General features: G+C 46.7%; 1 protein-coding gene across 2 annotated transcripts in view; it reads left to right on the forward strand.

Moving 5' to 3' along the window:
* Positions 1-15,149, forward strand: part of LOC146863900 (urea transporter 2-like) — a 176,208-nt gene that overhangs the window by 103,754 nt on the left and 57,305 nt on the right. For both annotated transcript variants that reach the window (XM_085629122.1, XM_085629131.1), the window contains 2 exons: positions 336-464; positions 1,680-1,872. In XM_085629122.1, coding sequence (XP_085485248.1) covers positions 336-464; positions 1,680-1,872 — 322 coding nt within the window. The remainder of the gene's footprint in view (positions 1-335; positions 465-1,679; positions 1,873-15,149) is intronic.

Consider the following 15,149-nt stretch of genomic DNA (forward strand, 5'->3'; position numbering starts at 1 on the left):
GTTAACTCCCTGAAGTTCTAAACATCATTGTGTTCCCTGTATGAGTCCAAGTCAGGAAAGTCTAGAGTGTGGCACTAACCCTATGTCCTATGACAGTCGAGTCTGGTGGCTTAGTAGACTACTTCATCCACTGTCGGGGGCTGTGTTTGAGCTCATGGTCACAGGTTCAAATCCCAGCGGGTCCACTCAGCCTTTCATCCTTCTGAGGTCGATAAAATGAGTACCATTGAGTTTGGTAACAATAAACATCTATTATTCAGCCTCAAGATACCCTTCGGTGAATGTGCACTGTACAAATACACGTTATGTTATAATTGATACCTTTCCTTCGACAGGCCCGCAATAGCAGCAGGACACCACGGTTATAACGGAATCCTAGTCGGCTTACTTATGGCAGTGTTCTCTGACAAGGGCAACTGGTACTGGTGGCTTCTACTGCCCGTCATCATCATGTCTATGATCTGGTAAGTTACACATTATAGTACATCCACTATATTATAATGCCAGCTAAGCAACTATTTTTAGATGCTCTAGTTTATTCTCTGAAAACCATTAATTTGGTGATGAATGATAGATTTGAAGCAATATTTGCTGTGAGGCACGAGTGTACCCTTTTTAAACTTTCCTGGAATAAGAAAGCAGTCTTTGTGTAAGGGGGGTGTGCTTGAATGTGCCATGAGTCTGAGGGACTTGCATTTCAGCTTGGACTGTACCTGCACTGCAAGAAAATTGTAGTATTTTCTGACATGTGATCACCACAAAATGGTGGATTGAAGAAGCACCCAAACAACTAATCACTTTCAACCAATTCACTATCTTTACATTTTAAATGACTAAAATGGCATGTCTTCAGAAAATTGGTACCATCTGCTTCTCCATTGCATCATTTTCTGGTGCTGCTTCAAAGGACCACATGCAAGTAGCAATCCTATTGTTTGTATTTTCCACTTAAACACCAATGTGGTTTGAAAAGATCAGGAATGCATCACATTTGAGATGTGGCAATAACTGGAGTTGAAATATTGTGTCCCTGGTAGATTTTGCACCTCCTCATAGCCCTCATCCAACTGATGAGTCTGCCTGGCATCTGCACACCAGCACCATTGTTGCAGAGGAGACACACCTGCTAATGCATTATAATTAATTGGGAATTTAAAAATAAATGCCCACTTTCTTCTTGGCGGAAGTATCAAATCTTCAATAAGAGCAGAATAACCACAAATGTAGGCAGCATGCTTGGGTCCTCCTATTGCATATGTCCTTTCAGGAAGTTGTTGACCTGACTTGAGACCACTGGTTTGGGGCATCCTGGGATACGGTCAGCAGAAGGCGCGCTTGAATGCCCTTTAACTAACTGGATTACCTGAGTGGGGACTCATCTACAGCTCATAACCTGGTGTAGCTTCTTTCCTGTAGACTGCCATTGGATTCTTCTCCCTGTGTACATTCTGGGTGTTCGGATTTTGCAATAGGTAAAATAAACCACTTGGACTAAAGAACACTGATACAGTAATACATGTTGTAAAAGGAAAGCTTCCTGTTTGTGCTTTGTCTGATTTGGAGTCATCTGGTGTGTCTATGAGGAAAACAGATTTGTACTATCAGTTTTACAAGTGGAAAATTGTATGCACATAAATTAGAGTGTTGCTATAAAATAACTTTTCCCCCCTCCTTTTCAGTCCCATTCTGTCAAGTGCCTTGATGTCCATCTTCAGTAAATGGGACCTCCCTGTGTTCTCGCTGCCTTTCAACATCGCATTGTCCCTGTACATGGCCGCCACTGGGCATTACAACGTGTTCTTCCCAACTGTATTGTTGGAGCCCATCTCAGATGTGCCAAATATCACTTGGTCTATGGTGGAAGTTCCTCTGGTGAGTGACAATTTCTTATTCATTGACTTGGAGCATTGTTTTAAGTTTAGCTGTGCCGATGCCTCACTAGTCATAGATTCATGGTGGCTTCTAGGGAAACTTTCACTTGCTTAATCCTGTCCTGCCTGAGAAACTGAAGAGCAAAAGGTGTGCCAAAGTCTTGCTTTTTTCCTCTCCGCAGAGGTCCAATTGAACTGTGGGGTGCCCAAGGGTTCCTCTCTCTCCCGCCATCTTTTTAATATCTATATTCGACCCTTGGTCAATTCCCTTAAAATGATGAAGGGGAACATTTTCAATTACACTTACGACATGCAACTGCTGTTTACAATCAATGATAGCTCTACGGCCAGGCAGCATTTTCAAGATACTATGCTGTTCAACCGGGATTAGATGAACAGCAACCATCTGAAATTAAACTCAGACAAAACCGTGATAGTCCTCACCAAGAACAAAGTGGTCCATTGGAATCCTACCTTTAGGCGCAGTGAGATTGGTGCCCCACCCACTCCCAAAAAGGCAGTAAAAAGCCTTAGGGTCATTATTGATGGGGATCTTTCACTCAAGCAGCAGGTCAGCGCAGTAACCTCGGCCTGTGTTTTTTCAACTGAGACATATAAAAAAGATAAGGAAATTGCTCACAAGGGAGTCCTTCGTGCAAATAATCATAGCTTTAGTGATGTCGAGAATCGACTGCGCTAACTCTCTCTATCTAGACCATCCGAAATGTCTTGTGCACAGGCTCCAGCTAATTCCAAACCAGGCCGCTCGGCTAATATCTCACCTGCCCAGGGAGGGGCACATTTCTTGGGTAACCAAGGACCTCCCCTGGCTGCCAGTGGCACAAAGAACTAGGTTCAAGGTATGCTGCACGGTATTTAAGGCATTACATCTGAGCATCCCTGCCTTCATAAAATCTAGGATTACTAAGTACTGTCCCACTAGAGAACTGAGATCCAGTCACTTAAACTATTTGATCATCCCCACTCATAAAAAACACCGGCCTGGAGGAAGAACGTTCTCCGTTACTGCCCCTCAAGCATGGAATACCTTTCCATTGGAGATCAGGCAGAACCCCAATTACATTAGATTTAGACGACAACTCCTGAAGACTTGGCTCTTCAAACAGGCACACCAGTAACCAAGGATCAAGGACAGGATCTACTACCTAGCGCCAAGAGAACTTTCGGTGAACGTGCGCTCTAAAAATACTCAGTAACATAACATAACATAACATAATTTATGTGAAAGTAAATTGCGCTGAGCTCTCCCAAAGAACTGGTCTTATAAGGGACTTAATTCATACATCTGGTAGCTTAATCTTCTATAAAATGAGCTAATAAGCAAACCAGATTGGTAGTGGTGAAGGGGGAGGGGGAGTTACGGAGAATTTGTCCTGGCTTTCAAGTGGTTGAGGATTACTGACTAAACAAATGGTAAACCTTTGTACAGAAACTTTATGGTCAAACATGAGCCCATATGGAATGAATTTGAGGAACCTAACTTTGTATATTGATGCCAGAGGAATAGATTTGGTTTTACTTGGCCCATCACCTTGACTTCATCACCGCTACATTGCGTTTTGTAGAGCTCCTCTTTCCTTCCATTTTTTTAATTCCTGTTTTTAGATAGTATCATTGAAAAAGTCGCAAGATATGGTTTCTGTCGATGACATTGTGATTAAACACGTTATCTTTTGTTCAGTCTCATGGAAATTGTGTATTTGAAGGGAATGTCATTCGCACAGAGGTAATATCCTCAGATGTTTCTGTAAAGGTTTTACATGCACACTGTATGATTTAATCTGCATGTATAAAATAGATCTATTGAAGTAGGTGAAAGCATTTTATAATACTGAATCTGGAGTTTTCAAATGAATAGGCTACTTTTTTTTTATCCAAGCTGATATGGTTCTTTTTAGAATAAACATAGAAAGCCTTTTTTTTACTGTTGAATCTTTTTCGTCTAGGTCTGATTAAGCTAATCCCACCCCTCTATTCATTTAATCATGATGTAAAATCTGGCCAATACTTGTTCTTTAACTGCTAAAAATTGATCTTTACTATCTTTATGGAAACTCTGATTAGTCCATCAGTTTCAAGGGTTAAGAGATGACCCCAGCAGCTTACAGTACTTGGAAGAAAAGGCGCTAAACCCTTTTTATATTCGCGGGCTGCACTGTTATCCTGTGGCCAATAATGTCAAAGCTTTTAGAAAGAGGACCGACCTACAGTGGGGACTTCAGTCAATGTCTCAAAAGGCTAGAGAAGGACCTGAATGAAGTACATCTTCCACTGCCTGAATGAGTTTCATTGCAAGGGCATGGGGTTTCAACTTCTGAAGTGGTTTTGAGAAAAACTATTCATTGGCACTGACCACCCAGAATTTGAAACTGCCTCCTCCACGGTGCTTAAAAAAATATTCTATGTTGTCCGCCAGAGCCAGGCCACTCCAAGAGTTTGGCAAAAAGGTTTTTCCATTATTGTTCAGGGAGCCACTGATACCAAGCATGATTGCAGTAAGCTCATTGCTTCATAGTCCTGTTTCTTGAATCACTAGCCAGTCGAATGCTTCCAATCACAACAATTGCTCCAATATTTGGGTGTTGGGGGTAGTTGAAGAGGGTCTATGAGGGCTGGACACCATTTAGTAAGCTGACCGACCTATTGAGAAGAACAAACCTTGGAAGATTATCAGCAAATGTTCATTTGGGCTTTGATTTGTGCTGCCCGTCGACGGACATTCCAAACGTAGTGCACATGTTGTCAAGTATAAGAATCCAACAGAACTCATTGTAGCTATAGGTGATCCCCGCTACAAATACAATGCACTTTAAGTATGATAGGGTCCGCTCGTACCATTTAAATAATCTTATGCACATGGCACTTTTTGGGAAGTATATTTGCTGCTAGATTTATATGCACTTTACTCTTCTGCACATTGTCCTTTTCTACATGATTAGAGGGATATCCGTTGTAAGAATTGCATGTATTTTAATCAAGCAAGAATGTTTCCCATTGGGGTATATGCAATGAAGAAATTATAGGGATTTTGTACATCTTTTAGCTGTATTATAATGTAGACCTTTTTGAACTATGTTTTCTCTAAAATTATTCGGATAAGCTGTACTGTCTATTTTTTTTACAGGAGTGAGTCTTATAGCCATCATTAAGTGAATTTGTAATCATGATGTTTTGGTTTGGTTTGCATCTTGTCATTATTTATGCACTATGTCTGGTGTAATATAACTTGACTGTCTACTCTTGATTTGGTGTATTTTCCTGTTCAAATAAAATAACAAATAAAAAAACATTGTAGCTCATAACATTATACACCTAGGTTCTGAGGGACACAGGGTAACCCCATTCTTTTTGATGGGGCAAGTATAAGAAGGCATGAAAGACCAGTGGGAGCCCTTGTGCAGGATAGATCCTGGGCTCCTAGTGGGCTGAGAATGTATTCCTACCCAGCAGCCAGGCAAAGGTGAAACTGCTATGGAATTTGAGGTGCAGGAACCAGGGAGACAGTTTTAATGCAATGGAATTCAGTAGATCATTATTATAATATTGGGGTTCTTGTGAAGGATACCATACAGTATCTTCAGGCAATCTAAAACTTTGCTCCAGTACAGCAAACACAATGCAGTACTGCCAAGTGTCCTACTGGTGAATGTACTTAATAAAATCTAAACTATCCAGTCCTATGCAGCTGGTTAAATTAGTTCTTCCAATTATGGTACCCCTTGAGTAACGTTCTAAATGAGTGTGTACTGCATGAGTCCTCCTCATGCATCTTTAGGGGGTGGGTGGTTTCCTGGGGGCAATGGCAACCTCGAATAGAAGCACAATTAAACTTCAGGTCTTGCAAAACGCTGCGGCTAGACTTTTGTTGAAAATTCCTCAATTTTGTTCAGTATCACAAGTTTTGAAAACGCTGCACTGGCTTCCTGTTAAACAAGGAATCACCTTTAAGGTGTTGTGTTTAACCTATAAGGCAGTCCATAATCTTGGTCCTGACTTTTTGAATCAAAGTTTTAAACAGTATGTCCTTGTTAGAATGCTTGCTCAGCCACTGCAAATCTATTGGTACAGCCTAGATTCAGACGAGTACGATGGGGCGGAAAAAGCATCGCAATGGAAGCGTCCAAAGTATGGAATACACTTTCTCTCTGTATAAAAAAAAGCATCCAGTCTCCTTGCTTCTAGGAATGCTGTAAAGACATGGCTATTCAGGTCTTGGTAACTCTTATGACAGTCCCAGTTTTGACACTTGCAGCCAATACTGTACAGCGCTTAGACACCTCGGGGCAGTAAGACATTTTATAAATCCAGCTAACATAACATAACAGTGACTCAGGTCTGCATCTTTCCGTTTTGGAGTAAAACTTCTCAAAGTAATGCAATGGCTTTAGCATTTGTAGCAAACGTCTAAGTGATGCAAGGGGTGATTGAATTATCTACCAAAGACAACAGCTCTTAGCAGCATCTAAGTCCAGGAAGAGAGGTGTAAGAAGTCTGTGAGCGTGTATGTTAACAAGTGTTTTCCACCAGCCAGCAGGTTATTGAATCGCAGAAGTCTGTGAACATAAAACATTCGAGTTCTTAGTTTTCATATTTTTCTTAAGATTTATTTGGCCCTGGATAAAGCTGAGATTCAGAGTATTCAGAGTATGTTCCTCTCTAGGTAGAGGTTAGAGAGGGATACTCCCTAAATCAGCTTGTACAAGGCAGGAGTTTCTTCACATGGAATTATTTGCTTATGGAAGTTCTGAAGCACAAATGTGCCTGTTTGAGCTATTTACTCATGTGTAAATATACATGTGCTACAATCGTGAAAATGCTTCAGTGTATCCTAAAATTCCAATAATTGAAGAAAAAATCATTACCACAAAAACTTCACTTCTGGCGGTAAAGATTTTCAATACATCTGCACCAGCTGCAGATAGTGTCCCTCATGACCAGAGCTGTGAGCCGGTCGCTCCTTGCCTGCACCTACTATGTTATTTTTGGCTGTCTTTTGTTTTTTGTGGACTTAATAGCTATTGATAACCAATGTTCCTCGTAAGTCATGGATGTGAAAGTATTGGGAGCTGCTCCCTCGAACCGCCCCTGAGAGCAGTTTATGGGAAACTAAAAATACAAGCAGAAGTGTTTGCACTTGATCAAGGGTGTGATTGGTGCTCAGGTCAAGGTTTGTGCAAAAAGACCTCTGGTAATCCCAACAAATACGATGATCAAAGCCGTCTGCTTACAACGTCATCTTGATTCATTTTTTTTGTCACTTGCCTGAGCCGTTCGCTATTTTCACCAATTTGAATACATTCTATTTTTACCAATGTGAGCACACTCCAAATACGGCCAAACTGTTGTAGTTGGGTACGGAAGCTCTTGTAGGGCACAAAAGGGTAACATTAACTGCAACACTCACTGGTCACTAGCCTTGACGTGGGCTCCTCCTTAACAGGCAATGCTGATGGACTTCTAACCGCAGATTCCTCACCAGGTGCCAGACTGGATCCAGAGACTTTTCTCCACATTGCTTCTTGTTGGAAACGGCCCTTTTTGCAGGTTTATCCCCAAACTTTTTGCTTCTTCCTCCTTTATTTTTTCTGACCCGTGGTTGTTGGCAATAGGACTCTGGGCACTTTACCACTGCTGAACAGTGCTAAAGTGCATATGCTCTCTGTATAAATTGTTATATTGATTGGTTATCCATGATTGGCATATTTGTTTCACCTGTTAGCCCCTAGTAAAGTGCACTGGGTGTGCCAGGGCTGGTGATTCAAATGCTACTAGTGGGCTGCAGCACTGATTGTGCCACCCACAGGAGTAGCGCTAAAATGATGTCTTAGGCCTGCTTGCAGTGCCTATGTGCAGTCCAGGACTGCCATGTCGACCTGGCCAGTGCACCCACTGACCAGGCCTTATCCTTCCCTTTCTGTACATGTCAGGCATCCCTATGGTGGCCCTAGGTACCCCCCTGGGCTGGGTGCAGTGTATCTGAAAGGTAGGGCATGTACTGAGGTGTGTAACATGCCCTGGTAGTGAATTACAGCCATTTTCGTTTTTCACTGCTGAGAGGCTATCTTGCCCATAGGATAGAATGGGGGAGGCTGTTTACATGCCTATCTTCCCATAAGGGCAAGATAGAAAATCCAAGTTTGGTATCTGTGTGTTCAGAATTTAATTATACATCTTTTTAGCAAGATGGTTTTTAAATTCACTGTGTGAGAATAGCACTTTTTAGAAAGTAGCTATTCTCCTGTTTAACCTTCCTGTGTGCCTGTGTGCTGGTTGGCTGACTGGTGTCATGTGATGGGCTAGGTGGCTCCAGGAGCCTGGATGAGTCAGCAGCAGGGTGAATAGGGAGATCTGCTTTAGATGGGTGGGAGGAGTAGTCCCTGGGTTTGAATAGGGCTGCCCCTGCCAGCACAATGCTGGCTCCACCCCCTGCTGGCCAGGCTGAGGACTCTGCCTCTGCTGGCACAAAGAAGGCTCCACCTCCTGCTGAGCGTCTAACGACCCTGCCCCTCACTCTGAAAGGAACCAGGTGCTCCAGGGCAGAGCACACCCAGGAACCGGTTTGAGCAGGGGAATCCCCCCACTGGAACAAAGAGAGACAAAGACTTGGAGGGGTATAAGAAGAGGACCCCAGACACCTAAACTTTAGATCACTTTGGAACTAAGAAGAAACCTCTGCCAAGGAGAAAGCTGAAAAGGACTGAAGAGGAGAAGACTGCCTGCTTGCTGTTTTGCTTTGCTGCCAAGGAGAGGGGAAGGACTTTGCTGTGTCCCCTTCTTTTGATTCTGATCTCCAAGGGCCTGAGAAGAGCTGGCTCCCTGTTAAGAAGTCCCAGGAACAAAAGGACTTCACCACCAGCTCCCTTGGAACTCTGCTGAAGGAGTTCTGACCTGCCTTGGAGTGCTTGCCCAGTCTTGGGGCCTCAGGAGGTCGTTTTGCTGTGTTTGGGAGCTGGGAAGCAGAAGCGTGAAAAGAGTAACTGGTACCCAACGCAGCATCCGATTGCGTGTCGCAAGAACGAGAGTGCGTGGAAAATTTCATCGCGGCACCATCGCAACACGCAGGGTCCCCGCATCGCCGAGTGCGTTGAGCATCGTCCCGAAGCGTGAAGATTCCTGACATTGCGAGGGTCGTCGCAGAACCAGTTTGCGGGCCGCACCACTGCCAGTGCGTGAAAAGTCTCCAGTCATCGTGTGCGTCGACGCAGAGTCCCGTTCCGTGGCGCATCGAGAGTTGCAGCGCCGGAAGTCAACGCTGCACCGCACATCGTGCCACATCGAAGCGTGTCGCATCGAACCTGTGCGTGAAGCTTCCCCCTAAGAAACCTACGCAACGAAGGCCAAAGTCATCGCATCCTCCCCTTACAGATCGGAGCCGGCGCATCCACCTCTGCTGCGTGAAGCAGGGCTGCTGCAAAGCCTCCCCAGGATCTCATGAGTATCGCATCGCCTTTGCAAGCTTCCTTGTTATAGCTTTTGGGAACCTTATCGCAACTATAGGTACTGTTGGGCACGAAAGTGTCGCATTTTGTGCATTGAGAGTCGCATTGTGCAGGACACTGACTTTTACATCCTGGAGTACTTTCTGCAAACTCTTGAACTATCTTTAAAGTAACCTTTTTGAATTATATGTTGGTTTGTCTGTAGTATTTGGTCTAGTGAAGTTTTTAGTAAAGATACCTTATTTTACTAAAACTGGTGTGGAGTAAATCTGTGGTGTTTTCACTGTGTTACTGTGAGTGTTGGTACAAATACTTTACACATTGCCTTTGATAGCCTAGACTGCTCAGGCCAAGCTACCTAGAGGGTGAGCAGGGGTTATCTTAACAGTGTATCCCCCTTTCCCTGACTAGAAGCAAGGGTCCCTACTTGGACAGTGGTACCTACCCTGCCAACTGGACACCCCCAGATCTAACATTGGTGGTCAGCGGTGAGGATTGAACTTGTATTTGTACTTGACCCACAGTAATTGGTGTACATCACTAGTTTAAGTGCAGACCAATACGCAACCACATACTGTGTTTTTGGTTCTATTTTTGAGTAACTCTTCAAGAGCATCATGTCTCAGGTGGCAATAAGTGAGAGGGCAGAATTGGAGTTTTCCATTGAGGATCTGTATTCGTACGAAGTTGAGGAGCTCAAGCAATTCTGCAAAGACCTTGGTTGCCCTGTGAAAAGCGGATCTAGAAAGGATGTGCTACAAAGATTCTTGAAGGCCTGTTGGGAGGCCCAAGAGGAAGATGATGCAGATGAAGAGAATGGTTTTGTTCCCCCAGACCTGCCCGTGATCGGACCAGTCTCAAGGGCTGGCAGCTCCCATTCCAGTAGGAGTCTCACCCCAGAGGAGTTGGAGGAGAATCAAAGGGTTAGAGATCATGAGTTCGAAGTCATGATGCTTGAGTTGAAGCTGATGGAAATAGAAACCCAGAACAAAGTAGAAGAGAGCAAGAAGATGTATGCTTTGGAAGAATTGAAATTGACCTTGGCACATGAATTAAGAATGAGGGAGCTTGATTTGGAGCTCGAGAGGCTTGAGGCCATGAGTGTCTCAGCTGAAGAAGAATGGTTAGCTCAAGAAGTGAGCTTTGCTGAGTTGGAGGTGGAGTCCAGCTCGGATGGTGGCAGCAAGATTGTAATATCCAGTGCTGAGGGAGAGGTACAAACACCCAGAGATGTGGCGCCTAACTTGAAGGAGGGGGTTGACATACACCAGGGGGTTCAGATTTATGATGTTGTTCCAGTGGAGTGCAGTGTCCCTGAAGTAGATTGGGGAACTGGCACAGGGGACCATATTCCTAGTGGTGGGAGGGACACTCTACTGACCCTAGATGAGAGGTACAGAGAGAGGGGTTCCCCCATGGTAGAAACATTGGTGTGTGAGTGTGGAGACCGCCCAGAAGAGTGTGAGTTGTGTGACAGAGACAGTCAGATACTGTCTTGCCAATCTCAGGAGAGTGGTGTGGGGTACTTGTGTGAGGCACTGGAGGGTGAGGCAAACGGTAGCTTGGTTAACAACTGTGGGGGGCTGTGTGATTCATTTGTTGGAGAGCATATTTTAAGTCCCTGTTTTCCAGAGCTATGCCAACACCCGGTGGAGTGTGAGTTCTCTGGTTCCAGAGAGCTTGCGTTGGAGGCAGACCTTTGGTTGGATGTCAAAAGGTCTGGAGAGGCATTGGGGAGTGATCCCAAAAGGAGTGGCCCGGATATCTTCCAGACCTGTGAGGTGGAAGAGGTTCAGTGTAGCCCAGTTAGGTCCCAGTGTAGTGGGAGGGGTGTAGGGGCTCACGTCCTGTCTCAGTGGAGAAGGGGTGAGTGTGGGACTGTGGGTCCCAAGGTGCCTGAAACCCAGTCTCAGGACCTGGTGGGTTCCTTAATGGAACACCAGGTTGGGGGCCTAGACAGTGCTAGTAGGCCATTTGAGGAGGATCTCCTAGTGTCAGGAGAACCTGGAGCCTCTGTAAACAGAGCTCCAGTGGTTCTGGTGTCTGGCGGTACCGCTCCAGTTGGGAGGGTGCAGAAGTCCAGACTGAGGGGTGAGAGGGGGATGTGTTCCCCAGTGGGAGAACCAGTGGGTCAGGGACCGGCCAGAAGGGCTGAGTCCCCTAGGAGTGACCATGGTGAAACCACTTCTGTCCTGGGGGATCTTCGCACACTGTCAGGTGGACAGGGGCCGGGAGATCTGCGCCAGGCAGACTGTCACGAGACACATGAGTCATGTGTCACCCTCGGGGAGATACTGTGTGAGTCCCCAGAAGTCCTGGCATGCCAGGCAGGTGTGCAACTGCAGGGTTTAGTCGAGGGGTTGGGAGGCCAGGTTCAGGATCTGCCTGACCTGGAGGGAAGGACATCTGTAAGCTGTGTCCTGACCGGTTTGTCTTTGAGGTGTACCGCTCCGAGTAGGAGGGTGCAGAATTCTGGAAGGGGGTGCAGAGGGAGGGAGTCCTCGCCTCTGACCCCGGTTCACCTGTAGGGTGTAGAACCTAGGTTGGAGGGCCAGGTCCGGGGTGTCCCCCCTGACCTGGGATTCCAGTTGCAGGATAGAACCCCTGAACTGGTGGGCGAATGGTGCAGGACACCTGCCACAGGTGCCCTGACTATTCTAGAAGGGGGTACCGCTCTAGGTGGGAGGGTACAGAGCCCCAAGTAAGAGGAGGACCGGGTATGGAAAAGCCTCCCCCAGCCTCCTGTCCAGCCACCGGATACAGGCCCGGGGCTGGTGGGTCAGTGCCAGGTTGTCAGACCCGACCTGACAGGAAAAGAAGTGGACAAAGGGTGCCCAGCACCTGGGGCTACTGCCCCCCACCTTCTGACGCCACAGGGGTTTGAGGGCCCTGAGAGGCATAAGGCCTGGGTCTCATCCCTGACCACTGTCACTGGTCACTGCGGCTTGTTGTCTGTCTGTTGGGACACACCTGTGAGCAAGTTAAGGCTAGGTGCTGCACAGGTGGTGTCCACAGGTGAAGAGAAGGGTTCCACATGGGTTGGCTTGGTGGACCCTGAGAGTATGGATGGAGAGATCCAACCGGGTTCAGGAAGGTGTAGAACAGGAATAGTGCCCTGCTGTTTGGGCCAGTTTCCGTGTTCTATCGCCCTAAGCAGGGAATCCCATCGAGGTATCGCTTGGTCTACCCTGGCTTTAGGCTGGAAGGGGGTTGTGTTGGAAACGGCCCTTTTTGCAGGGTTATCCCCAAACTTTTTGCTTCTTCCTCCTTTATGTTTTCTGACCCGTGGTTGTTGGCAATAGGACTCTGGGCACTTTACCACTGCTGATCAGTGCTAAAGTGCATATGCTCTCTGTATAAATTGTTATATTGATTGGTTATCCATGATTGGCATATTTGTTTCACCTGTTAGCCCCTAGTAAAGTGCACTGGGTGTGCCAGGGCTGGTGATTCAAATGCTACTAGTGGGCTGCAGCACTGATTGTGCCACCCACAGGAGTAGCGCTAAAATGATGTCTTAGGCCTGCTTGCAGTGCCTATGTGCAGTCCAGGACTGCCATGTCGACCTGGCCAGTGCACCCACTGACCAGGCCTTATCCTTCCCCTTCTGTACATGTCAGGCATCCCTATGGTGGCCCTAGGTAACCCCCTGGGCTGGGTGCAGTGTATCTGAAAGGTAGGGCATGTACTGAGGTGTGTAACATGCCCTGGTAGTGAATTACAGCCATTTTCGTTTTTCACTGCTGAGAGGCTATCTTGCCCATAGGATAGAATGGGGGAGGCTGTTTACATGCCTATCTTCCCATAAGGGCAAGATAGAAAATCCAAGTTTGGTATCTTTGTGTTCAGAATTTAATTATACATCTTTTTAGCAAGATGGTTTTTAAATTCACTGTGTGAGAATAGCACTTTTTAGAAAGTAGCTATTCTCCTGTTTAACCTTCCTGTGTGCCTGTGTGCTGGTTGGCTGACTGGTGTCATGTGATGGGCTAGGTGGCTCCAGGAGCCTGGATGAGTCAGCAGCAGGGTGAATAGGGAGATCTGCTTTAGATGGGTGGGAGGAGTAGTCCCTGGGTTTGAATAGGGCTGCCCCTGCCAGCACAATGCTGGCTCCACCCCCTGCTGGCCAGGCTGAGGACTCTGCCTCTGCTGGCACAAAGAAGGCTCCACCTCCTGCTGAGCGTCTAACGACCCTGCCCCTCACTCTGAAAGGAACCAGGTGCTCCAGGGCAGAGCACACCCAGGAACCGGTTTGAGCAGGGGAATCCCCCCACTGGAACAAAGAGAGACAAAGACTTGGAGGGGTATAAGAAGAGGACCCCAGACACCTAAACTTTAGATCACTTTGGAACTAAGAAGAAACCTCTGCCAAGGAGAAAGCTGAAAAGGACTGAAGAGGAGAAGACTGCCTGCTTGCTGTTTTGCTTTGCTGCCAAGGAGAGGGGAAGGACTTTGCTGTGTCCCCTTCTTTTGATTCTGATCTCCAAGGGCCTGAGAAGAGCTGGCTCCCTGTTAAGAAGTCCCAGGAACAAAAGGACTTCACCACCAGCTCCCCTGGAACTCTGCTGAAGGAGTTCTGACCTGCCTTGGAGTGCTTGCCCAGTCTTGGGGCCTCAGGAGGTCGTTTTGCTGTGTTTGGGAGCTGGTAAGCAGAAGCGTGAAAAGAGTAACTGGTACCCAACGCATCATCCGATTGCGTGTCGCAAGAACGAGAGTGCGTGGAAAATTTCATCGCGGCACCATCGCAACACGCAGGGTCCCCGCATCGCCGAGTGCGTCGAGCATCGTCCCGAAGCGTGAAGATTCCTGACATTGCGAGGGTCGTCGCAGAACCAGTTTGCGGGCCGCACCACTGCCGGTGCGTGAAAAGTTTCCAGTCATCGTTTGCGTCGACGCAGAGTCCCGTTCCGTGGCGCATCGAGAGTTGCGGCGCTGGAAGTCAACGCTGCGCCGCGCATCGTGCCACATCGAAGCGTGTCGCATCGAACCTGTGCGTGAAGCTTCCCCCTAAGAAACCTACGCAACGAAGGCCAAAGTCATCGCATCCTCCCCTTACAGATCGGAGCCGGCGCATCCACCTCTGCTGCGTGAAGCAGGGCTGCTGCAAAGCCTCCCCAGGATCTCAGGAGTATCGCATCGCCTTTGCAAGCTTCCTTGTTATAGCTTTTGGGAACCTTATCGCAACTACAGGTACTGTTGGGCACGAAAGTGTCGCATTTTGTGCATTGAGAGTCACATTGTGCAGGACACTGACTTTTACATCCTGGAGTACTTTCTGTCAACTCTTTAACTATCTTTAAACTAACCTTTTTGAATTATATGTTGGTTTGTCTGTAGTATTTGGTCTTGTGAAGTTTTTAGTAAAGATACCTTATTTTTCTAAAACTGGTGTGGAGTAAATCTGTGGTGTTTTCACTGTGTTACTGTGAGTGTTGGTACAAATACTTTACACATTGCCTTTGATAGCCTAGACTGCTCAGGCCAAGCTACCTAGAGGGTGAGCAGGGGTTATCTTAACAGTGTATCCCCCTTTCCCTGACTAGAAGCAAGGGTCCCTACTTGGACAGTGGTACCTACCCTGCCAACTAGAGACCCCCAGATCTAACACTTCTGTACACCAGCAGGTAGCATCTTGCTGCTGCTGCAGGGAGCATCTTGCTGCTGCCACAGGTAGTATCTTGCTGCTGCCGCAGGTAGCATCTTGCTGCTGCCACAGGTAGCATCTTGCTGCTGCCACAGGTAGTATCTTGCTACTGCCGCAGGTAGCATCTTGCTGCTGCCGCAGGTAGTATCTTGCTGCTGCCGCAGGTAGCATCTT

Source organism: Triturus cristatus, chromosome 2_1, assembly GCF_964204655.1.
Source record: "Triturus cristatus chromosome 2_1, aTriCri1.1, whole genome shotgun sequence".
Classification (NCBI taxonomy): domain Eukaryota; kingdom Metazoa; phylum Chordata; class Amphibia; order Caudata; family Salamandridae; genus Triturus; species Triturus cristatus.